This window comes from Erithacus rubecula (assembly GCF_903797595.1).
Source record: "Erithacus rubecula genome assembly, chromosome: 8".
Taxonomy (NCBI): Eukaryota; Metazoa; Chordata; class Aves; order Passeriformes; family Muscicapidae; genus Erithacus; species Erithacus rubecula.
In genome coordinates, this window is record NC_136659.1 from 11,542,082 (window position 1) to 11,568,275 (window position 26,194).

At 42.6% G+C, this 26,194-nt stretch overlaps 1 protein-coding gene across 1 annotated transcript; it reads left to right on the top strand.

The window, feature by feature from the left end:
- The first annotated feature begins 1,085 nt into the window (after positions 1 to 1,085).
- NOP58 (NOP58 ribonucleoprotein) lies at positions 1,086 to 26,160 on the top strand. Its single transcript, XM_079310626.1, has 15 exons — positions 1,086 to 1,340; positions 4,677 to 4,753; positions 6,424 to 6,476; positions 8,279 to 8,403; positions 9,395 to 9,531; positions 10,690 to 10,754; positions 12,027 to 12,161; positions 13,045 to 13,190; positions 14,110 to 14,236; positions 15,318 to 15,481; positions 16,113 to 16,247; positions 17,423 to 17,484; positions 20,000 to 20,133; positions 25,024 to 25,145; positions 25,834 to 26,160. The coding sequence occupies exons 1-15, from the start codon at positions 1,296 to 1,298 to the stop codon at positions 25,888 to 25,890; spliced, it is 1,584 nt and encodes a 527-aa protein (XP_079166752.1). The 5' UTR covers positions 1,086 to 1,295; the 3' UTR covers positions 25,891 to 26,160.
- The last annotated feature ends 34 nt before the right edge of the window (positions 26,161 to 26,194 follow it).

A 26,194-nucleotide genomic window follows, 5' to 3' on the forward strand; every position in this document is an offset into this window, starting at 1 on the left:
CAGAAAGAGATTTCTTAAAAAAGTAGACTTTAACCTAAGAACAATCTGTAATCTTATAATGCCAATTTGCTTGCTTGAGAGGGGTTAGTGCTAGCAAACAGGATGAATGCAGTGCTCTGGGGCAGCCAGCTAAGTACCAGTAGCTCTTACATAATAATAGTACTGTCTCTGACAGCAGGGCCAGAACCACTGCTTTAAAACTAGGTGGAACCTAGAAATTCTCTACCTCCTTGAACCTAATTTCTTTGGCGATATTACTGGTTGTAGGGTTTTTAAAAAGCACCAAAGTCTTTGGGAAAAAAAAATCTTCAGAATTACCTAGGTTTACACATTTCTCTGCCTATTGGCTTTCCAGAATACTCCTTACACGGAGGAAACAAAGGCGTGCTGACTCATACAGACGGTTGCATAAAATGCAGCAATGAATGCCTGATATAAATCAAAACTCCGTTTCTCGGAGCCTCTCTTCCTGCGGGCAGGAAAATCTCTGCCTGTTTTCAGTACCGGCCGCCCTGCCTGCGAAATAAGCGGAGGTTTCTAAGGGCAAGGACCGGCGCTTCCCGGCTGCCTCCCACCGGCACGGAGCTGCTCGGCTGCTGAAGTAGGTCAGGCAGGCACCGGCTGTGCCAAGGACAGAGCAGGAGGGGGCACAGTGACCGCCCCAGCACCCCGGACAGAACCGCCCGTGCCGCGGGGAGAGCGCAGCCGCCTTCAAAATGCCTCTTTAAGTCAGCAGAACTTGGTGCTTGTCTGTGGCTAAAGCCAGGCTTTTAAACACACACAATCGCACTCTGACAATAGTTCTCCACGTAAAGGAGCTGTTTTCTGTGCGATGAACTGCAGGTCAGCCCGCGGGAGGGGAGCGGAGCGGGCGGAGAGCGCGCCCCGCCGAGTGCGGAGGGTCGGGAGCCCCGGCTGAATCCCAGGGGGCCACCCACACAGCTTCGGGATCGCTCGGGAAACAAAGTCTGCAGCACGGCCCTCCGCATCCCGGGGAACACACCCGCTTCCTGCCTACGGTGGCTGACCCTGCCGGGGAAGGGAGGGCGGCTCGGGTGAGGCGCCACAGGGGCACGCAGGAGACTCGAACCCGCGGCGGGCGGGGAGCGGCGCGGGCGCGGCCCCGCCACGTGGCTGGCGGGCGGAAGGCGGCCCCACCGCTTCCGCTCCCCGGGCGCTCTCACTTCCGCCGCCGCTTCTTTTTCCGGTTCCGCTGCGCGGCGCGCGCGTGCTCCAGCGAGCTCCGGTCCGCTCCGGTGTGGCGGCGCACGCGGCGCCCCCCGCCCGCCGCAGCCATGCTGGTGCTGTTCGAGACCGCCGCCGGCTACGCCATCTTCAAGGTGAGCCGCGCCGCTGGGGCCCGGGGACGCGCCGCCTCTCGGCCGGCGGGTCGCGGCGAGGCAGAAGGGAGGGCGAAGGGGAGCGCGTCGGGCCTGCGGTGGAATTAGGGGGAAACACTGGCGGGGGTGAGAGTGCGGGGGAGTGAGGGCCCCCTCATCCGGGCCATTGTGAGCCATGCCTCGGGGAAGGGGCTGCCGGAGGAGGCTGAAGGTGCTCGGCGCGCAAAGGGAGCTCCTCGGTGCCGGCCAAGCATCAGCTGCGGCTGTCGGTGCCTCCCCTCTGCCGGGTTTATAGGAGGTTTGCTCTCACGGCGGGTGGGGGCACCCGTGTTTGGGAGTGTCGAGCCTCTGTCCGCCGCTGTGCCCTCGTGGCGGCGCTCGGCAGCGCCCCGCGGGTGCGGGAGGGGGCGCCGGGGAGACGGGCAGCGCCTTCCCGGCCTGCGGGGCACCCGGGGCCGCCCTCAGGCGGGATCCGCGGGGAGCGTGAGGGTCCCGGCAGGATTCCCGTGTCCCGACCTCGCTCTCCCGGTGGAGCAGATACTTTACACCTTCCCAGGGCTTTGCCAGCCGCCTGACCGCGTGGTTCAGGACTGCAGCTTCCTCAGGCTTTGAACAAGCCTAAACTAGAGCTGCTCCAGTGTCGTGCTCCTCTCTGGCTTTTATCTTGCTCCAGTGTTGATTTCTGTACGGTTTTACCAGATTGGTCGTAGTTTGGTCATAATGTCCCTGTTCTTTTCCCTTTCCAGCTTAGTCTTAGGGTTTAGCTTGTGCAAACGTGAGTGCAGGTGCAAAGAGAGGAAGGCTCTGGTTTCCTTTGCCTGCAGCAGAACTGAATCCTGCTGCTCTGTGGAGCACTATATTTCCTTCCTCTGCCCGGAAACTTTTCCCCCTCATTGGGGTGAAGCCGTGCAGTTCCGGCAGTATTTTAATATAAATGTTAATGTTTAAGTTTCTGAAAGTAGAATAGGCGTAAAGCAAAGGTAGGAGGAGGGTTATACAGATAGGACTGCAGGAGGTTTCTGCAGAGGTGCTGCAGTGCTTGCTGCAGGTCTCAGCAGCTGGGGCTGGCAGTCAGGTATGCAGTGTGACTGCTGGAGAAGTGAAAGGTCACTGCTGGAAATAAACAGAAGTAGTATGTTGGTTCTTGGGATATTTTTTCTCTTATATTTACATATATATGTATGTACACAAACAAAGGACAGGACTGCTGGAGCAGCTGTCTTGAGGTCTTTATTCCATCACAATCATCAGTCTTATTTTACAGAGTTAAACATGGGAAATGTAAACAGCTTAAGCCCCTAACAACGGCAGAGGAAGTTCTCTTTGTTACAAAGTCTTTTAGCAACTTTCTAGCCACCAGCATAATATTAAGAGCTGACAAGTGTTTGCTTAGGCCAATTAATAAAGCTGCACATACATCTTGCTTTGAGCAATGCTTGCTTGTAATAGCTTAAAACAATACGTAAAGCTTCATTATTGAGCTTACATATTTCTACAATCTTGCTTAACATGTTTTCCTGAGACCTATCTCTACACAGCTCATAATCCTATTGTTTCTTGCTCTTGTATCTCCAGCATTCTTGCATTTCTTCATCCTGAGATTTGCTTTTACGTAGCTTTCTGAGAGTATTATGCCTATTATGCCTTTTCTATTTCCCACAGTAGTATTTTATTAAAGTATGTATTTTGAGACAAGCTGTGGTTTTCCTTGCTGATTTTGGTGGCAGCTGCCAAGGCTGGAAATGCCAAAGCCTCAGCCACAGTGCCCACCTACAGGGAAAAGCTCTCAATCAGCCAGCACTCCTTCCCTGGACAGAGCAGCTGTTTACCTGCAGCCTTGTGTCACCCTTACACTCGTGTTTTCATTTTGTATTGAAATGTTCTCTGCAGAGTTTAGCTACTTTTTATTTCCTTTCTAATGCAGCTCCTGAAGTCTGACACTGCTGGGGGGTTGGTGTTCTTTGTTTTTTAGTTACTTGAGGGTTGGACAGATTTTGTATTTCTGAATCTTGGGGACAGGTATGGTCACCCTGTTCCCTTTCCAGCAGTGACCAGAAATGTTTGTTGCTAGCATAACTGTGTTCTGTCTTTAGGCCTTGGTCTAGAAGAAGAAGTGTCTTCAGGAAGCTGTGTAGCTCTCACATATTCCCTTGCAGGTGTTGTTCCCCCAGACAGTAAGGGCAGATGGGGTACAGCCATGTTCTAGATCTTGGAGGACTTTCTGATGAATCTTACTGTCTTGAAGGACAAATTATCCATAGGCCTGTAATTTTTATGAGCTAACAGTCTTGATTTTAGCAGTTTATATGTCTTTAGTTTTCTCAGTGTCCATATCTATTTATAGAGGCTGACAATTCTGTAGACCTTGGTGTAGGGAAGACGAACTGGGGGAAAGAATTGTCTGGCTGAAGAAAGGAAGAGTTACCCCAAGGTTTTTCTGTGCCTCACGGTCATGTGGGAAGTTAATTAGTATGTTTATTTGCTCAGGTACTAATTGAGTTTAAAAAAAGACAGTCTCCTTCAATTGGGGTTTAAAAATCTGCCAGGGAGCAAAAATCCTATTACCAGGAATGGTTTGTGCACTAAGTTAAATTGCAATTGCATGACATTTGCATTGTGGGGACAAAACCACTAGATTATTGAGAGAGATGTAAAGATCTTGACTATTACCCTGAGCAATTTTCTGGGAATTTGCTGTGCACTCTGCATTTTGTGAAATGTGTATAGGTTCTAAGAGTGTAAGTGTTAATCTTGTGCTGTTTAAAAGCTGAGGGGGTTCCCTGTGTACAGAGATGGGATTAAGCCATTGCTGCCTCTTAGGCAATTCTTGGCTCAGGTGATGACCAAGCTGTGGTCACAACTCCTCTTCACAGGGATGTTTTCTTTCTTGTTTGTGTTAGCTCTGATTAATGAAAATAACTTGGGGGATCGCTGCTTTCTGTTAGGTTTCCCAGGTGTTTTATTTTTCCAAAGCAGTGGCAAATGTGAGTTTGTGTCACTGTGGTTATGAGTGAGTCTTGTAGAGGAGATGGAGCAAGCCCAATTTTGATGAAGAAGAGGGTTTTGCTTTAATGTGCCAGGTCCAGGAGGACACAGCCATTATTGAAACATCTGTAATTCAGGTGAAAATAAAAACGTTACACTATTGTCTCTTAGTAGGGTAAAGGTTCTGAGTGAGAATAGTGAAAACTGAGATCACTGAAGTGAGTTTCACTCAATCAGTGTTAAAAGTACTGTGAAGTGTTTGGATGCACTGTAAATTTTTCAGGTCTCCTGGGTTGAAGATTGTTCAAAAGTAAACTAAATATGTTGTGTGTTGTGGTTTTTTCCCTACAGGTTCTGAATGAGAAAAAGCTTCAAGAAGTTGACAGTCTGTGGAAAGAATTTGAAACTCCCGAAAAAGCAAACAAAATGTAAGCAGCTTTATGTGGGGATAGCAGTGTGGCTTGTGGAAAGACTGCAGGAAAGCTGCCTGTAGTTACATACAGCTGAGGTTCAGAATGAATTATTGATTTTTGGGTAAAAGCTGTGAGCAATGATAATATGAATTTAGATACTCTGAGACACTCACAATGGAATATCAAAGTGAAAGACATACCTTACAGTGTAATTAAGCAGCAAAAGTCATTACCAAGTGTCACCAAAGCAAAAAATTGCACTTTATTTTAAGGTGATGTGGGTGCTTTGACAAGAACATCCAGGTTTGTAGTGCAGGAAGTGTCAGTGAAATGACAGGGTTTTGTGCTCACAGGAAATTCTTTTGGGAAAACTAAAGCTTAATCCAGATGGAACTGTGTAAATCACTGTGAATTGAGAGCTGAAAGTGTTGTTGCCCATGCCACCAGTGAGAATTTGCAGCACTGCAGAGTTGCACGGGGATTGCAGCATCCACTGATCAAACTTGGCCTTTCTAGTAAGTTGCCTAAAGCTGGGGACAATGGTGGATTCCTTCCAAGTCTGTCTGGTGTTTTTATTGGAAGATTTCTAGCCAGCTTTGATTATAATGGATGCATCTGAATGAGCTATGCCTTTCATTTGTATCTTGCTCTATAACAGTACTAAGAGCAGAGGCCACATCTGCTGGGTTGTAGTGTGGTTAATCTTGTCCTGGAGACATCATCTTGGCTACTTGTTGTACAGGATGTGGCTCTTAATGGGATCTCTACTCTGATAAAAATAATTCCTCTTTTGCCTTTCTGAAAAGGCATCAGTGTAAGCCTGAAGCTTTTGTTGGGATCTGCAAATGCTTAACTCAAGTATTCAGCTTTATCTGTGACCTTGCTTCCTTTGCAGATACAGACTCGCAAAGAGTACTGGTTAATCAGGGCTGGATTAGTTAAATGCCTGTCCCTGACAAGGAATTTACTGGATTGAGATAAATTCTTAACTGTAACTATATTATCAACACCACAGCCTGTGTGAAAGGTAGAGGGAAGCTGTGCCTGAGGATCTGACACAGTGTGGTTAAATACTGTTCAGATGATTCTTGGCTCTGGTCAGCATTTAGGGCTGAAAGAAATTTTTGTTGTTTGTCTTAAGCTCAGCTCAGAACTTGTATTCTAACATCTAATTACAGGGGAGGACTTGAGGATTCATGGGCAATGAATCAGTTCAAATTTAAAGTCTTTGAAGATGCATTTGGTTGAAAAGCATGTTAAATCTGAGCTGTGCAGGCTCTGCATTCCACAGAGGCACAACATTTCCTTTTGAAGATGAGTAGGAAGATGCTATCATCAGTCAATCAGGGTGCAGTGTTGAAATTTAAATGCATGATGTCTGTCTTTAAATATGAACTACAAAGCAAAAAGGGGGGGTTAAATTTTCTGATGATGTTGTTCCAAGAAATACCAAATCAAAATACTTTTTTTTTTTCCTTGTGGGACCCAACTGAAAAGTCATAGCATACTCAATTAGCCAGTTTAGTGCTCTCAGTCCTTTTTGAGGGTCTGCATATTGATCTCTGCTCTCTTGAAGCCTGTGGGAAAAGAGAGGAACTGTAGTAGCAGAGGCAGAAAAAAGAGAAAGTGGTTCTAACATGTGGTTTATGTACAATTGTTTACACACTTCTATTTTATTTTTGTAGAGTAAAGTTGAAACACTTTGAAAAATTTCAAGACACAACAGAAGCACTTGCTGGTAAGTGAATTAACCCTATTATTGCAAAAAAAATCAAATCTCTGTCATGCACTAGTTCACTCATTGCTTCCCTGTGTCCATGCTCTTTTCTTAGCTTTGAAATCACAGGTTTTTTAAAGTGAGCTGGTTTTGATGGTTGTGAGGTCATATATGCAGTAAAGATGCAATAAAGTCTAGGTTTTTCCTTCAGTGCATGTTTTTAAGCAGCTTACAAATGAGCACCATGTAAGTTGTGAGTGATATGTGTAGCCTGTCTGTTGTCAATGATGGATTCCTGTTGAAGCTGAGTATCACTGATTTGAGTCAACAATTCGTCACTACCACTGAGACAACAGACAGGTATTAGAGAACATTCAGTATTACAGCTACCTGGGTTTTATGGACACATGTTATGCCTGTGGTTTTCAGCCTGAAAAAGGCAGTGTTCTCCTTAAATCTTAAAGGATTTTAAGAAAAATGGAAAGCCTTATATTCAGTAAATTTTTACTAATTCTGCACTTAAATGCTTGATGTGTGGTCTGGTTTGAGCAGATATGGTAAAAATTCTAGGCAATAATTCAGAAATGGTGTGACAATTACTGCTGAATGTGCTGTATGACTTCAGCAGGTGAGCATTCTGGGTCACATTTGTAATTAAAGAGCAGCTCTTCATATTCTCATACAGTAGGGATAGCTTATAAAGGAAGCAAGCAAGAATGGAGACTTGCATCAAACATGAGATGCAAGTGAAAGAACTGAGATTGAAGCTGTTGTACTTTTCTCTCCATGGCATGTTGTTTGGATTATGTTGCTTTTGCATAGGTTTTGATTCAGTTCATGTATAATTAGGCTGATTAAAAAAACCCAAAAAAACAACAAAAGCATCCAAAAACTTCTACTACTTTGTTCCAAGTTGACTTATCTCTGAAATGGAGAGGTTCAGACTACTTATGGCTCATTTATTTTGAAAGGAAGACTCTGTATGTGACTGTTTAAAGAAGGCTAGATGCTATTGGCCATCTTGCAGGGTGGAAAATTACCTCCATTGCAGAAGGGTTGAGAGGAAACTCAGCACAGCACTTTGATTTTACTCTTGTTTGTCATTAGATTCTGGCAACCAAAAATCACTGGTTGCTGCTGTGATGAAGATGCATCAATCAAAAAAGTTCAGTAGAGCACAGAGCTGACCCTCAAAGAGAGTTGTATAAGTGCCTGCTTAAAATACATTGTGTGGGATTGTAAAGCTTTTTTTTACAGATCTATTAATATTTGAGAATGAAGAGCATCCTTTAAAGATTCTCCTGTCTGCATGCTGTATTAAAAGAGTCTGTCTGATGTCCAGTTTGGCACCATTCCTGGGGCTTCAGATACTACATTACCATCACCAGAGAATGCAAATAAGCCATTACTCAATTTAGGATATCATGGTTGCTGCCTAGGGGACATGGCAAATGGTTGGTTAATTAAATGATACACAAAACATTCCCATATAACCTTGCCGTTGGAAATGTTAAACACGTATCTAAAGCATATGGCATGCTGTTTGTAGAGATCTTTAAACAAAATTGGTAAAAATAGAACTGAAAACATATGGAGAAAGAAGAGGCAACTGGGAGAAGTGTTTTTGATTTAGGCCCTCAGAGGAGAAAGTATAAAATTTTCTTCTATTTTGATTTTTAGTTATTGCATGGTGAAACAGTATTGCAGCTCAGACTTAGAGCTACTGTGGACATTTAAAATAAATACATGAAGTGAAGAGTAATATTTTTACAGGTTTTAGGAGGGGAAAGAAACAGCATCTTTGGTCTTTTTGTTTTACACAGCATCCACAGCTCTTGTAGAAGGCAAGCTCAGCAAGAACTTGAAGAAGATTCTCAAGAAGATAGTGGCAAAAGATGCCCATGAGCAGTTGGCTGTGGCAGATGCCAAACTTGGAGGTGTCATAAAGGTGATAACTGATATTGCTGTTTTTCCTTTTGTCTCATGCTGCTGACATGCTATGGTCAGATTCCAGACATTTTGCAGCTACTGGCAATGGATTATGCTGCCAGTGCTGTGTTTGCAGTGTAGAGGATAGTTAATCCTAGTGTGTGTACAGGGAAGTTGTCTTGAGGTCACAGATGAGTGATATGGTAAGAATGCACTGAGCTCTTCAGGTTTGCTTGATTTCTCTCTTAAATATTGGTTAGAAACCCAACAAGTAAAAAAAATTAATTTTCCTAATGATCCAATCCAGAAAAAGAGTGGAGGGACGAACCAACCAAAAAATCCAAGCCAGGCAGACACACATTCTTCACTAACAGATGCAGCAATAGTAGGGTGGCAATTCGTTGTCTTGTTGGGAGGGGGCATTGTTGTGCCTTCCTCGGTGTGCAGGCAGCTTGCACACCCCTTGGTGCTTCCCTGCCAGAGGAAGGAGGAGGTTCACTGGAGGTGGGCTGCCTTTTCCAGTGTCTCCTAGGTGTCAAATACCAGTTTCCCATCTCATGTCCCCTGTTCCCCTGAACTTTGTTCTGGCAACCTCCTCAGGCTTAGGAGACTGTGTAGACTGCAAAATAGGGGTTTAATGTTAAAGTGAGTAATAGCAACTAATTATTCAGTCTTGTTCTCTAAAAAAGACAAAGCCCCCAACCCTCTACCTCCAAATTTTCTTTTTGTAGCTAAACTGTTTCTAGTAAACTTCAAACTCTTGAATCTTAAGTTGAATGTTCTACATAGCAGATAGAGCATTAATTATAAATCTGCTGTTCAAAGTGGAATATTAACTGTATGGGGAACTGGGGGTGTTACAACCTTGAGCATCAAAAATGGATGAAGCTTGTGTGATCACAGGGTTGCAGTTGGAAAACCAGTTATAATGATGTAAGGCTGCTGGAATAAGGGCTTCAGAGAAATGTTGTATTGTGGCTGACTTTGGACCATTGATTTCCATACTACAGGAGAAGCTGAATTTGAGTTGTATACACAGCCCAATGGTTACAGAGCTGATGAGAGGAATTCGCTCACAGATTGAAGGGCTCATAACAGGCCTCCCTTCTCGAGAGATGGCAGCTATGTGCTTGGGTCTGGCACACAGGTGAGTTCCTGCAACAGCTCTGTTTCATCCTGTCTGCCTCCCTTCTGTGGCCCTGTGTTGTGCTGCTTGAAGTATCTCTGAATTTGTGACATAGTCTCATACTCTGTAAGTTAAGATACTTTTGTGTCTGAAATCTTGATTTACAAAGAAAGGGCTTTCCAGTTTGCACCCACCCTTTAGGAAAAGACTTTATCTTCACCCAAGTGGAAGCTGGTAGCTTTCCTTTTCATGTGATACACTTCAGGATTTTGTCTGGAATGTGTCTGGAGCAGTCAAGGGAGTAATTTAAAGCTCCATTGCCACTAAGAGACAATGTGGAGACTATGATTAGATGATTTGTGCCAAAACAAATACCCATATTATAGCTAATACAAGTATTAAAGACAGGGTTGTTCTTCCACCTTGTTCTTGCTGGTTTTTTAGATTTAGTGGAGTAGTAGTTAAATACGAAGTTGTTGGATCAACATGGGATCAAGCATCCATAACTTTTACACTCATTCTGATATGAGCTTGTCCTGTCAGAAGCCATTGGCAAGTTAGAGAAATGCTTTGCTGTAGCTAATTCCTTAAAAGTGTTTGCTTAGAAAATGGGCATTAATGCTGAAAAAGGACTTTTAAGGTGCAAATCCTCATTGATACCAAGTATCTTTTACTGTAGCATACAGAGAAATTGTTAGGATAACATTAAAGCCAGATGGTAATAGGCTTTCTCAGACTGTGAGAATCTGTTCCAAGAAGTTACTTCTGTTGCTTCACATCACCATTGCTGGTATTTGGTGTTAGGGAGGTGCAGTTTTGTGGATTGCCTCCAGCTGCTGCCCAACTGGAAGTGCTGTTGACAAATACATTTTGTGGGGAGCCATGCAGCCAGTCAATTTCCTGCCACAGCACTCCTGTTCAGTCTGCTGCAGGTGGTACAAATAACTTTAACTTACCCTGTGACCAGGGTGAAAGGGAATGAGAGGGACACGTCAGGGCTGTTGTGAAGCTTGTGTCACTGTGGCTTCTGGCCACAGCTGAGAGCAGTCAGTGGCACAAAACAGAGCTTGGTTTCAATGAACCTGTGGACAATTGTATTCTTGTTAAAAAGGAACAGATGGGACATACTTTGCAGCAGGATGTCAGGATACTGATGAAACTGTATTTGTGTCTCCTCAGCCTTTCCCGATACAAGCTGAAATTCAGCCCAGACAAAGTAGATACCATGATTATCCAGGCAATTTGTAAGTATATTTAAAGTTTAAATTATTAATGGATTTGGCTTAGGATAGCTGACTCCTTTACATTGACTAATAGAAAATTTTCTCCTAGGATATCTTAGTAAATTGGGCACTGATGTTCAGCTAGGCAGGAAGTACATTTTCTCAATAGGGTTTTCCACAAGTAGGAACATTTTCAGGGTTATACAAATAAACTGGTGTGCACTTTTTGTTAGCATAGAAGTTAGCTGAACTACAGGCAGTGTTAGTTCAGTCCTCTGAGGTCTTTCCTTCCTAATGTGCCTCTCTTCTGAGTGGTGCTGGGAGAATGGGCCCCACAGGATAGCATTTTCTGACCTATCATTTAGATGGTGTCTTGCACAGAGGGCAATGTAGAAATAAATGCCTGTGTTAGGCATGTAAAACACACTGCAGTGTGTAATGCTGCATTTTGTCTCCTTGCATTCTAAATGGAAAAGACTGAAATAGTTAAGGGAGCTAGGAAAGCCCATTCCTCATTTCTCTGTGAAGATGCACACATCATAATCTGGACACTTGCTGTGAAGCAGTGGTGAGGAATCCTGTTTGGAATATTAATTCCCAGACTGTTGCCAATGATGAAGCATACTTTAACTGAAATTAATGATGTAATTCAGTTCCTTCGTCACTACCACTGAGGCAACAGATGGGAATGTTGGTATTGCATTAGCAGGAAATATTTTAACCCCAGGGCTCTCCAGCAGTATATGCTGTAGGTGCTGTACTCTAATAAACTATAAATCTGGTTATTTGTCACATCTAGTAAATGGTGAGCCGCTGGCTTTGTATTTGATATATATATAATTTAACAGCAACTAAAAGGCTTGCTTTTTAAATCAAGTAATCGAATGCAAGATAAGTTTGTTACCATTGAAACATTTTTTCCTCAAAGTTACTTGGGTGGATATTTACATCAACTTTGTGTGTAGCATTTTGACTGACTAAGAGGAAGGATAACTGCTGTGCTCCTTCTAGGGGATTGTGCTTTGCAGCTGTTAGGGAGTTTGTCCAGGATGGTCTCAGTGATGAAACTTTGAGGCCACACTCATGGGAATTGTAACATTTCATTATCACAGTATTATGCAGTTCTCTGAAAAGTAAACACTTTTAGTGTACTGCAGTTTGATTTATTCCAGTATTTATAAAGTTAAATACTCCAGGTAATGTCCCTTTACACTGTTTAAATTGGTTTATTTGAGAGTACCACATTTTTAGGTTACCATTTTATAAAAAGAACTCCATCCTTTTTTCATTTAGCACTTCTTGATGACCTGGACAAAGAGCTGAATAACTACATCATGCGCTGTCGGGAATGGTACGGCTGGCACTTCCCTGAGCTGGGCAAAATCATCACAGATAACCTCATGTACTGCAAATGTGTGCGGAAAGTGGGTGAGTACTGAGGCAGCCGAGCCTGGGCCGTGGCAGTGAGCATGGCTGAGTGGTGCTGGTGTGAGACCCACTCACTGCTCATCACCCCGAGCATGCTGCCTTCAGCAGCAGGCCACATGGGCCAGGAAAGGAGGGCGTGTTTGCATCTGGATATTGGTGCAATTTGCCATTTGGAAACTTAAGTGAAAGCTAATGCCACATCACCAACCAGTCCTTTGTGGACCACCAGCACATCTTAGAATCACAATTAGTCAGCAGACTAGTTTGGAAATTAGCTCCCAGAAGTCTGATGTAAAGAGAAGTGTTGCCTGTCTGGATGTTCTTGAAGATTACAACTACTAGAACTACTCATAAGAGCAGAAATAATGACTACTATATTTTGGACATTTGCCTCACCTCTTGGGCTCATGTGCTTTGTATTGATTTTTTTTTTTCTTTTTTCTTTTCTTTTTTCTTGGTTGGTATTTTTATAATAATGAAGTTTGCAGTCCAGAGAGAGACTTGTGGTTTTAAGGGAGCTTTTTTCCCCCAGTTGCAGAAACAATTAAATAGATTTGTTAAGTGGTAAGTGACTGCTTCCTGGAATTCTTTTCTGGTAACATTGTCATTGAAAATTTTGCAGCAGCCAGCTACTGAAAAGGTGAAGTATGCAGTATGGGCTTTCTGTTTCTTTTTTCTAGTTGCAAATTTAATATTTCCAACCATTCCTAGCTGGTATAATCAAAGTCAGAATACTGACCTATATTTTAGGGATTTGGTATACTGTGATGGCAGACTTGGTTCACTGTTTTTATTTTGGCCTTTTATCTTCATCTGTTTCTGTGCTTTTTTTACTAGTTGATCTGCCCCCCAGCACAAACATGCTTTCATCTGTCTCCCACAGGAGACAGAAGCAATTTTGCTTCCTCTGATGTTTCTGACATCCTACCAGAGGAGATTGAGGAGGATGTGAAGGCTGCCGCTGAGATTTCCATGGGGACAGAAGTATCAGAAGAAGACATAAACAACATAATCCATCTCTGTGATCAGGTATGTACACTTGGATGGATAGGAGTAGGACTCTATTTCAGCTGTTTCAGAGCCACTTCTGCCAAGGAAAGCTTTTCCCAGGGTAATGCTAATACTTGTGATGGCAGTGATGATTCCTGTATTGTTGCTCTCCTGATGTTCAGACATGAGGGTGCACAGTCACTACCTCATCTGAGCCATCTCAGGCTGTTGATTTCTGCACAAGGCTTTCTGAAAGTGGCAGTCCTACTTTTGACAGGAATTTTGATATCATTGTACTTCTAAGTATTTGAGGTAATAGCATTGTATAGCCTCTTTTTAATCTGCCACTGTGGAAGCTAGGTGATAAATCCTAGGTTAAAAATGGACCACTGAAGCCCCAAAAGAATTAGGAGTTCTACCCTGCTCTCATCTGGGCTGTGTATAAACAAACACCCTCTGACTTCAATTGTGCCAGTTGGATCCCTTTGTGACTTTACCAGGGAGTGGCAGGGTTAGGAGTTCCTGTTCTTGGTCTAGACCAGGCTGCTTTTTGTGCCTTCTGATTGTGTATATTTGTATGGAACGAGAAAAGACCATGCATCCCATTTCAAGAGAATGGTGGCAAAGATTTATATAAAAGCTGAATATTCCAGGGTTTTGTCCTAAAGAAAATGTCCTTGCTAAGTATTTTTGTTCTGCTTCACTGTCTTTGGCATCCTGTCAGCTCCTTTATCAGGAATTTTGCTGAGAAAATAAGTTCCATAAGGGAATAAGCGGAACAGATGCAATATACTTTGTGAATGTAGCTCTGCTCTGGGAATATGCCTTATATAAAGCTTCTTGTAACTGGCTCTTGGCTGTTTGCATTTTGCAGTTTGTTAGTCTCCTACACTCAGCACTTCCTTGTGTCAGTGTATTTACCTCTTACTATTTTTTGATTGGCTGATATCTGTTCCAGGTGATTGAAATCTCTGAGTATCGGACACAGCTCTATGACTACCTGAAGAACAGAATGATGGCCATCGCTCCCAATCTCACTATCATGGTGGGAGAACTGGTGGGAGCAAGGCTCATTGCTCATGCAGGTGGGTTACAGTTTTCAATGTCAATAAATCTTAGTTGACCTCATCAGAGGTTTTCTCAGAAGCTGGTCAGCTAAAAGCATTAAAAGTAAAGCCTGGTGAACGTATCATGGTAAGTGGGGCGAAGGCAGCACTTCAGGAATCTCGAGAATACCAGCATGAGCTTGGTAGTAGTCTGTGATGATAAAGTTCTTAGTTGGCCTGAATTCTTTTTGGAATATGAGGGCAACTTAAGTCACTACCTCTTCTGAGACACTTACTGAGCCTCCTGCTGATAGTTCAGTCACTTCCACAGTAAAAAACAGAAGCAGTGTGCTTGAGTGGGTTCCTTCGAGAGACCTGCGCTTTCGGAGCCCAGAGCATGCTTGCTGAAAAGAAAACTGGTTGAAGGACAGGTCTTTGTGTGGAAATCTGAGGCAAACCTTACTGACTGTCAAAGAGCAGTCCAGGGACAAAGACAAACCTGAGTTGAGGGCATAGGATTAAATGTGGGATGAAAGAGGTGGGTCTGAGGGTCAAGTCCAATAGGGATGGGGAAAAGTGGTGCAGAGGAGGGGCAGCCAACCAGGGGAACCAATAGGATAACAGGGGTGGGGTAATGCAGCAAAACATAGCCAATGGGGATCAAGGAAAAGAAGAACATTCCAGAAAGGGTACATACAAGGTGAATGGGGTGGGGCATCTCTAAAACCAGTAGAATTCAAGACATTAGCATGTGCCTGCAAAAACCTATGGGAGGGAGACGCTTCTCACCCTAACCTAAGAGGGGTGTTTCTCCTTGCCTGCTCTTGCTCCTCAGAGGCTGTAGTGTTGCCAACACCTGTGACTGACATTTGAACCTCCTCAAAAAAGTGAAACTGGGTATTTGTAATCAAACTGGTTCAAGGAAGCAGCATTATTTCAGTTGTCTGTGCTGCAGTTCTGTGATGAAGTGTTCTTGCTATCTGTCTGTCAGGAGTAGGCCAAATGGGAAACGTCCCTCATGAAAATAAGATGGCTCTGAGCTTCTTATACTGTCCAAAAGCAGGAATCTAGCCTAGCTGCTGCTCTGACAAATCACTCGTGCTGTCTCACCTCTTTCTAGGTTCCCTCCTGAATCTGGCGAAACATCCAGCTTCAACAGTTCAGTTACTGGGTGCTGAGAAGGCACTCTTCAGAGCACTGAAGACTAAAAGGGACACACCTAAGTTTGGCCTTATCTATCATGCCTCCCTGGTGGGACAAAGCAATACCAAAAATAAAGGAAAGGTGAATTGCATAGTTGTTTTCTAGCTTGGCTTTGTCTAGGCTGTGGTTATAGAGCTTCAAGATGGCTTGAACTTGTGAGTTCAACACAGTGAACTCAGAATGAATGCTCTTTTCATGGCTTGCTTTACTGTACTGCTTTGTGATGACATGGAAAATACCACTGTCATACAAATCTTTGAATATCATTCACTCCTGTTCAAAAAAAGGGAATAGTATTGTCCATTTGACCTATCTGAGCAATAACAAGTATATTCCTGCTGAGTTAGGATGTAACACTGGCTTTCTCAAAGGGTGTGGTACTACTTTTTTCTATGTGATAGTAAACTAAGGTGTTAAATGCTTTAGACTTGAAATTACACCTCAGACTAACTTGATCTAAAGGTTGGGGTAGAGTAGGAAATGTACAACTGACTTGCTGTCTCAGAGGTTTCTCTCTATTTATGAAGGAAATAAGGTGTTACATTAACAGTATTTCAGTGTTGAAAGAATAAGACGCTAATTATATTTTGGACTAAACACTGCTAGTAAATGGTTACTTTGTTCTTTTATATGTGGGTATGGTTTCCAGATCAGAGTGAATCACTGCCTTATGTTAAGTCTTAGCATTTAATATTATTTTTGGCTTTTCCAGATTTCTCGAATGCTGGCAGCAAAGACTGCCTTGACTATTCGTTATGATGCCCTTGGTGAGAACACCAGTGCTGAAATGGGAGCTGAGAACAGACTAAAAGTAGAGACAAGACTGAGGCTTTTGGAAGAGAGAGGGGTAAGTCTTGCAGAGAACTGCATGAAGTTGTCATTCTTGTTCAGGGTATGATTTTCAGACACTGCTTTTTGACTCCTCTCACTCAGTAGCACATCACTCTTACCCTGCAGTTTCTCCCAGCTTTGGCTGGAGTGGCCAGTTGTGTAAGTTGGCTGCAGGCATTTGTGTGTCAGCTCTTCTTGTTTACAAGGTTATCTTTATTTGCATTATATTGAAAAATCTTGGTAGTGACCAAGATCAATAAGATCATACTTTTCCATTCCCTACATCTTTATGAATTGCAAGGATAGCTTCTTTCTCTTTACCTTAGAAGGAGTATTTATGCCAATATTTTTTCCCACCCTAGAATCTGGTGGTGCGTAGTCTTAGGGAGCTTTCTCTGTGGCTAAAGCAAGATCATATTTTGCAAATTGCTGCATTGCCCTCCTACCACCTGATGCATATCCTGGCTCTCCACAACCTGCTGTTGCATGTTGCCATCAGCACAGCGTGCTGGGAGAACATAGGGACCCTTTCCTCTTTTAGGTGGCATGCCTGCTGCATGTGATCTTGTGAATGACAACTAGGTTCAGCCTTCCAAGGTAGATCTGATGGCAGTGCTCCAGTACTGGCACCACTAGAACAAAAAAGAAAAATCTGGAGAAACCTGCCCACTCTCTTCCTGGGAAATGAAATTCCCATCAGAACAAAGACAGGGAGACAGGTTAACACCAAAAGACAAACCAGTCACCTGACAAGTACACATTTTAATTTAGTTTGGGGCCTGTGTTGTGGATTTAAAGTTGGCTTTATGCCAGCTATAGGGTGATACCTGCCCTGACATGTAATTATTCTTGCCAGAGGAAAAAAGTACACAAATCTGAGCTGCTTTTGTGAATTTGGATGTTATGTCATGTGACTGTCATATATTTGGTACAGTAGTAGATGCCCCTTACTTGAGTCAGGCTCTTGAAGAGCAGCATTAGGAAGGCCATTCTCACATCAGCCTTCCTCATCTCTGTTACATTCCTTGTCACTGCTCTACACTCAGGTGTAACACTGGTGCAGGTACATGAGAGCTTGACCCATGATATAGATCTGTCTTTCAATTTTTTAATTCAAGAGCTGAATAACTTGTGTTGTGAATTCTTTTTCCTATGAGTAATTTGTTTTTCCTATCTAAATTTTTCTTGTAGATAAGAAGAATAAGTGGCACTGGAAAAGCCTTGGCCAAGACAGACAAGTATCAAAACAAGAGGTGAATAGTTTTTCCTTTCAGCTTGGCTAAGTAAAAATAACTCTCCATGTTTTTATTTCTGAAAAGCTTTTTGGTCGTGGACTGTGTTGACCTAAGTTCCAGAAAACATTTCCTATGCTTTTTAAACATTGATAATAAGTTCTGTTGCTAATAAGAATTTCCTTTTCTCCAGATTTTCTAATAGTAAATTATTGGCATCATCAGATAGCAAGTACTTTAGGTGCTACCAGCAACACCCCAAAAAGCAGGTTGTTAATATATAGCAGCTTTATTTATTACAATTCCAAATTAAATAAATTGGATAAAATCAGAGCTTGAATTAATTGCTTTTACATGGAAGCTGTCTTAGAGACCTACTTAGCCATCTTATTCTTTAAAAAAGGAAAAAAAGAGGCACCCCTTGTTCTGAGCAAAGCTTTAATTCCTTGTTTAAATCTTCTATGTAATAAGTAACACATCTTAAGCAATAGATAAGGTCTTTAGGTACTGTGGATACTGTTAAAGCAGTTTCTGGTGCCCAAAGTGACACTGTAAATTGCATCTGGGGCAGCTGAACATCTGAGGATTTAAACAAGGTATTATTAGTCTGTGCTGTGACATCTGGGTTTATTGCTTAATTTGGTTGCAGGCTTCTTGCTTAGCTTGGCCTGCTTATTTTGCTGAGCCTTTGCTGTAGAGAGGGTGAGAGCTCAGCAAAACCAGGGCTCAGTGCTCATCCTGTGAGGAAAAATTAGCACTGTTGCACCCATCTGCAGCCCCCAAACATCTTTCTGGAGTCTAGCTGTAACTTCTATTTCCATATGCCAGGCTTTTCCAAGTGTAATGATGGCTGTGATTTCTGGAGCAGCTTTTGCAGACAGTGTCAGTCAGTAAATGAAGCATCAGGGCATGTCAGGAGGCAGGAGCTGAGGGAGGAGGTTGTTAAAGAGACAGCATGGATGTTGGGGTTTGACCTCTTGAAATGAGGAATCATGAACTCCTGCCAGGACATGTTTCTGCTGTTAGACATGCTTTGCAAACATGTCTAGGCTTAGGGAGAATCTGAAGATAGTTCCTGGCTGTCTGGCATAGTCTGGCTGCCTAAAAGGAAAATAACTCAGTACTTGTCAAATTGTCCTTGTAGTACAAAAACAGCAGTACTGCATGGAAACTTTAGAAGGGCTAAAATAGTGTTCTAAGGAGATGGGCAATTATCTTGGTCTTGTATGGAACTATGGATTTTGTATGAAATAGCTAAATCAAAGTAATGTATTAGAAGTTAAATGGAAGTTAGTTTTTAGAGATGAGGTGCAAGTGAAATGTTTCTATATGCTTTCCTACAAAGATGCAAGAGATGCTATATTTGTCTTATTTATGGTTTTGTGGTTTTGGTGTTTTGTTTTGGATTTAATTATCTGTATTATGACAGTGACAAGGAAGCCAGTGAGGTCTCACTGGGGTTTAACTGAAGCAGAGTCCACCTTTTGCAAAAGGCTGCATAATCAATTTCTTTAAATGAATATGCAGTGTTAATACCCATAAGAATAATCTCCCACATTTAGAGGATGAGTTGATGGTACTGTCTGCTGGCACTGCCACATGCTTCCCAGCCAGTCACTCAGCCTCAGTTGCTTTTATAACCTGTGCAAGGTCGCTACTTCAGATTTCTATTTTAGAAAAGTTCAGAGGTTTGTTATGTGGCTGGGGAGGAAATATTTTAGACTTTGTGTCTTCAAACTCCTTTATTCTTCAGTAGGAACTCTGCTTTGAGTAAGAAAAGAATGCTTCATTGCTATTTGATGATTCTGTTGCCCCTTACAAGTTCCAGTTAAAAAGCACTGGATTTCAGAGTGGCTGGTTCTCTAGAGCCTGTAGAGGAGTTTGGGTCTGAACAAATGAGCATGGAATAACTGAGAAGAGGCAGTTTCAGACACAGATTAGATATTTGAATGTCCCATAAATTCAGTGATATAGGTGGTACAGCAATGAGCTGTAACATTCCCTTCCTTGTGAGTTTGCCCTCTCAGTGTAATGGAGAGGCAGTGTAGAAAAAGCAGCAGTAAAGCTACTTCTAATGCTCTGTGTGTGTGTGTTATTACCCTTAGGGTACAATTTCAGGGTAATATACCAAATACAATACAATAATACACCAAATGATGGGGAGCTGTGTGCTTGTGACCATATGGCTGTGCTGGATAGGCTTTCAACATCAGAGCAATCAATGTAATGGGTGATGCAAGTGCTCTGTAGAGCCTTGAACGGGTATAAACCAGGATTAAACTCTTAGTTAACTGATATTTTATTTTCAGATCAGGCAGCTGTACTTTGTGGGGTATCTCTTCCTTAGTCAGGATTACTGATAAAGGCACTGTGTTGGAGGGAGGACCTCACTACCTGTAGATGTTTTGTTAGCTGAGCAAGATTGATTTTCAAATATTCTTGGTAGGTTGTGTTGGAAAGTTTATGTTCAACTGCAGGGTCTTACCTGAAGGTTTGCTATTCTTAATACATAAACTGACTTTTTTCTTCATTACAGTGAAGTAAAAGTTTATGACCCCTCTGGTGACTCTACACTTCCTGTTGTTTCCAAGAAGCGCAAAATTCAGGAGGTGGATGAACAAGAGGCAGAGGTTGCAGTGAAAGCAAAGAAGTTCAAAGCAGAGATGAAAGGTTGGTTGCTGTACCTGTGCTGCTGCCATGTCACTGCATGTCGTGCAGTTGGGCTTAGCATTTACAGCCAGCCACAGTAGCTGGGTATTCTCCTTGGGAATGACAGTGTGTTTAAAAAAGGTAATGGTCCCTTAGAGAACACCAAACTCCAGTCAAGACTACTACAAGCAATTGTAAATGTATCAGAACATTTAAAAACAAAACTCTGCTCATATTCTTGCAGAATTTCTTGCTCAGCAGGTTTGTATTTAGTATATTGAAGACAGAAAAGCTCTCTGTAAAACCAGAACTTGCCCTATTTTCTTTCAAGAATACTATTTTATTCTGTCTGAAAGTGTTTTCTGGCATGTTTCAACATACAAAAAAGGTCAGAATTTGATGTGAAAATGACACTTGCAAATTTCCATCTGAATTTATGTAATGCATGAACAGTTGTTATTCTCTGGGGAGCTAAAATTGAACTATGGACACAGTTGTTCTTTCCTTCTCTGATAAGTTACACTGTGAAGAAATATTTTGAACTGTGACTGCAAAATAATCTAATTTAACATTATAGTTCATTTTAAGAAACATTCTGTTCTCACCAGTATTTAACTTAGGAGGGGGAAAAATGGGGAAAAAGAAGATTAAAGTCACTTCCCTAAGATCCAGAGCTAGATCTAGGCATGAACTATTCACCATGTTTTACCAACTACCTGTGCCTGCAGCAGGTGAGAGCTGTAAGAGCCTTCTCTTTCTGCCTTCTCTGCTCTTCTGTTCTGGGGGATCAGAGCGCAGATATGCTGGTTCAACACCTCTTCATGCTCAGGTGATGGGAGATGTGATCATTCCAGACACTGCTTGGTTTTTGATGTCTGTGTACATGGAGGGAGCAACTTGGAGGAATCTAGACATAGCTGAGAAGTAAAGTTACACTGGTGGGAAGGAGAATCCTTTGTGTGCTGTAAAGCTGAGATCTGTGCCCCAGCTTGTTTCCTTATACTTAACATAATGAGAAAAGGACATGAATACTTTGGAGGCTTGAACTTTGCCCATTTGCTTTTGGAGAATGTGAGTGCTCTCAGAGCTACTGCTTTTGAAATAACTTCCCTTGCTAAAGCCAGAATTGTTCCCTTGGGCTTCCCCTGCATTAGCAAAGCAAGTGTTGACATCTCACCAATAGGAGCTTGTTGCAGGTGAAATCTTACATGGACTTCCAACCTGCTCTTTTGTAGTTTGAGGAGGGTATTTCTGTGCATAGTTACATTGTTCAATGGTTTGAGCTTTTAAACACAAACCTGCTTGTGTTTGCTTCATTTACTTTATTTCCAGATATGGGGATTGGATGGAGCTTAGCAGCTGTCCTTAAGTTGGGGGTAGTGTTCAGAATACTTGTGGACTACTGAAATCTCTGCTATTTGGCTAATTGTTTTTCCAATTTCTCCAAACCTGAAGTACAGGCTTCAGGTGTGTTGCTTTTCATCATTAAAAGATGGGTCATTCTTCAAATGTATGGTTAATAAATAGCTCCTACTTTTTCCTACTTCTTTGTATCAACTAGACCATTTTATTTAACTACCTGGGCATTAATGCTAACTATGCCAGTTGCTTCAGATTATAGAATAAATGTGTCCAGAGAGTTTATTTATCTTATGTCACCTCTATGCAGAATTTATCCCTTCAACTTGTCCTCTTGTACCCTTGAAAATAGCATTGCTTTGTGTTTGCAAATTATATTTGAGCATCTAGCACGGGTACATGGATTTCCCTGACACCTGCTAGACAGACTATAGCCTTGCTGTTTTCCAGCATGATTTCTATGATTGCATAGTGTGCTCGTGGTGACTTGGTGGTCCTAGAAGGTTGAGGAGTTCAGCAAGTTGCATAATACACAGAAGAGTGCAGAGGACGTCCTAGCATTAAGATTTATGTTGCGTGTCCACTTGAATATGCATGTGAGCCTTTAATGTCTGCTGTTCTTGGCTCTGTTGTTTTTTGCTGCAGTGCTCTGTTCAGCTTTTGCCTGGTCAGAGATAACACATCCAGACAGTGTGTTGTGAAAGAAGTCTCTGCCCCCTCCTTCCCCATGCTGTTTGTGCAGCTGCATAAAAAATGGGGGTGGTGGAAAAGTAGTCCCAGGAAAAAAAAAGGCTTTCTTCAGCCAGAAATTTTTATTTTGTTTGTATTTCAAGAGGAAGGTAAAGGACAGGAAGGAGCTGGGAAGCTGTCACTGAAAAGTTTTGGTCAAACCATTGTTTTAAATGTCTGTTGTAAAGGGAGACAATGTTTTGCATTTTGCCAGCCTGAATTGTAAATGTTACTGCAAGATGAGATGTGTGGTGTTTCCTCTCTCCCTGTTTGGGGTGCATGAATGGCAGTGCTTCGAGTGGGAGCTGGCAGGGGCTTGGAGGTTGAGGTGTGTCCTCAAGCCACATTCACCTTTTATTCCTGTCAAGAAACCAGGTGAAAGGATTAGTGCCTGAAACAAGTTGTAATCCACTTCAGGAGCTGTCTGCTAAAGCCTGTTTTCATGTAGATTAAGGGAAATAGGGCAGGTGTTTCTGTGGCTCTGGTCTTTGAAGTTAGATGTGGCCAAACAGAATGCATACCACCAGCAGGGCCAGCCAGTGCCCCCAGGGAAGCCTTCAGCTTGCATTTAGCATCAGAATCTGGTAGCAGTTAGTGACTCAGGAAGGTATCTCCTGAAAAGAGAAATATCTTAAATTAATGGTATTAATGGAGTGAACCCTGCAAGGTACAATAGCATCAGCTTGACAGGGTGTCTTCACTGACAGGCAGTGTGACTTCATTGGAGCATTGTCTGGAATAGGGAGGGTACAGGACACCAGGCTTGTGTGTGAAAGCTTTGACAAAAATGGTGGAAAATGGGTGAGTGGAGCACAGCTGGTGATGTCCAGCACTCACAGGGCCATCAGTCAAACTGCTCTTCAGGGTGCTGCTTTCTGTGCCTCTGTGCCTGAGTCACAGCTATTGCTTTCCTTGTCAGCTGCTGTGTACCACAAAGAAACCCCCACTGGCCTTGATTGCCCTAGAAGTATTGCACCTAGAGGGAGAAGGCCAGCACCCCTGGAGCCTTTATGGAGCTATACAGACATGCAAAGTCTTATGATGGGCTTTGCTAGAAGGCAGCAGCTGAAATCTTCAGGGTAGGCTCTGCTGCTTGCTGTGAGAAGTGGCAATGCCTGTGAGTGTCTGGTGCATCATCTGCACTGTAAATTCTGACAGGTTCCACTGCCTGGTCTGTCAAACTTGATGGCATGTAGGGTAATAATAAGAAATTAGTTTTTCAAGATTACCACCCAACATTTTGCTTGGAAATGCATATTTTACCAATCCAGCCAAGTAAAAACATCTAGCATAGCAAAATACAATGTGTATGCTCCTGTTATACAGTGTGGCTTTATTATAGCTTATGCTTATTTTTCTGCTACTTTTTATTTCCCCGTGTCATACATAGGGAGGTGAGGACACTTATTTTTATACCTGTTTTGAATGCCTTATGCTCTTATGTACTGCAGAATCCACTCAAAGTTATATTTGCCAGGTATTTTATCTAGAATCTTTTGCTCTTTTGCTTCTGATATGTTTTTAATGTCAGAAAACTGCATGTGTTAGTTGGCTGTATTCTTCAGTAGACATGTCTAGAAATTTTTTACCCTGAAGCCAACATTTTTTATCTGAAGCTAATGTTAGAGGCAGAGTTTGAAATGTATTTTTGACTCATAATCCTTCTTCTGGCTTGAGGAACTAAACTTATGGAAAAGTATAATCAAGATGTTAGGATGTTATGTGGTTTGGGTCTTTTTTTTTTTTTTTGTAATTGAACTTGTTCTTTTTTGTAAGTGGTGAGTGAGTGTTCTTGAAAATGAAATTGATTCTTTCCTGGGGGACATATGGTGAGAAAATATCTTGAGTCATACCTCCAGTAGCAGCTATACATGCCACAAACACCACTGGTTTCAGCATCAATTTTTTAGCTGCTGAAGGACAGTGGTTGTACTACATCATGAACTTAGTCATGAGTACTGTGTGAAACTTGGTATTCAGCACTGACTCAGCTGTGCAAATAAATTTGACTTGGGTATGCTCCAGTAACAGCCTGGCTGCTGCATAGGCTGTCAGCTTGGTAATGATTTCTTGGTTTCTTTACCTCAAGATTCCTAAGACTGTGGGATGTATTCTAGGAAGTGAGTGGTAAATCATAGTTCCATTACCACTGTGATTAGATAGGGCAGATGTTGATGAATAGTTCTAAAAAGTAAGTGTAAGGTCATTAGTAGATCTTTCCCTGGGCTGACGTTCCTCTCAGCCTATATAAATAATATTATAAATAATTCCTGTCATCCAGGATAGGAAAGTGTTTCTGCATTAAATGCTTGAAGTTGCATTGAGATCTTTGTGTTTGCCAATCTAAACAGTAAACTAGTCTGCTTCTTAAAAAATTTCCGACATCAAGATGGAGAAATCAGTTGTGAACAAGCTACTGCTGGCTAAATGTATTTCTAAGGGGGAATTTAGAGTCCTTTAGCTGCTAATGTGTGGCTGGTAAAAATATTTCCCAAACTGTGGACAGTCTCTTCTCTGGTGGAGTACTTGAAGGTAATTTGGCAAACAAATGAAAACATGCAGTATTGTTTTAAACCCTGGGTGCAGCATATAGGAATAGTGTGATGTGAATTTGCCAGGAGAGGTGAATAGTGCTGTCTGAACACTGTCACTCATGTCTTAAGTAGTTGTATATTTTGATTATAGCAGGGAATAGTTCTGCAAGTGAGGGCAATGCAGAGGGTAAATAGGAGTCACTGCATCATCTGAAGTCTCACAGCTTTTCCTTTTGCACTCTTAATAACTGACAACCTGCCTTTCATTTTTGTCCTTTCTCTGGTACAGAAGGGACAGCTGTAGAAGATGGTGAACCTGTTAAAAAGAAGAAAAAGAAAAAGGATAAGGAAAAGCAAGCTGAAGAAGAGGAGGTACTGAGTGAGGAACTCCAGACCAGCCCCATAATTGAGGTGAGGCAGAATTGCACAGCTGCCTCATTCTTTTTGGGAATGTGTTCTCTCCAAAGCATAGTGAGGGGTGGGGAGAAAGTTCTTATATGTATAATCCATAGCATGCAAATAGTTTTGCACAAATAACTTTACTTTGTGATATCCATTGATTTAATGTCCAAAATTTGCTTTACAAAGGAAGATTTGGGAAGTTTGTGACTGCAATGCCTCCATTCCCCTCTTGTCCTCTGCCCACCCCCAGCTCTAGTGTTCCCCTCTTAGCATCTTTTCTAGTGGGAAGAGTGTCCTTTGGTGCCAGTCCACAGGCATTTGTCTCCATTTTGGGACTTTCACGGGGCAGAGGTTGTACTTGCTGATTTGATCTCTTCTAAGCAACAGGAGAGCCGATGGGACCAGCCCCAACTTTTTTCTCAGTTGACCTGTCCTTTAGACAGGGTTGAATGTCCTGCCCTCTGTGCATGTGAGCTGCAGGGCCTGAGGCCAGTGCTGAGCTATGGCAGCGTGGCACAGCCTCCCTGCCCTGTGAGCAGCCAGTGCACTCAGCAGCTGAGCGAGGACATGGCTTGGGTGTGCTCTGCTGAGCACGGCAGCTGGGGCGATGCTTGGGCTGCCAGCCCTGTTGCCTAGATACACGTGTTGCTTTGCTCTTCCTTATGCTTTCTTCATGGCAACATTTGTTTGTTTGCAGAATACAGAGAAAAAGAAGAAGAAAAAAAAGAAGATGAAAGATGAGGGTGAAGACTGATGTGGAACAGGGGAAAACACTGGCCCTTGGACAGCTGCTTTGGAGTAGCATTTCTTAATATAATTTGTTTAGCCTCTTGCTGAAAACTAACTTCCCTGTGCTGCAAGAGGGCAAGGAGATGGGCTTGATAGCCCTCTTCTCCCTGGAACAGGATACCCTGGTGTCTCTGATAATTAGGAGGGTTACTGGTTTCTTTTGTTTAAAAGCTTACAATAGATCCTCTTTTTACAACCAGTCTCCACGGATAAGGAATAAAAACATTTTTATGGAGATTTTATGCCTCTGTCTTTTAACTTGTTTGCTG

Coding starts and splice junctions, on each gene's coding strand:
- NOP58 (XM_079310626.1), top strand. CDS start 1,296: ATGCTGGTGCTGTTCGAGACCGCCGCCGGCTACGCCATCTTCAAG. Junction 1,341..4,676: donor CCGGCTACGCCATCTTCAAG/GTGAGCCGCGCC, acceptor TTTTCCCTACAG/GTTCTGAATGAGAAAAAGCT. Junction 10,755..12,026: donor CATGATTATCCAGGCAATTT/GTAAGTATATTT, acceptor TTTTTCATTTAG/CACTTCTTGATGACCTGGAC.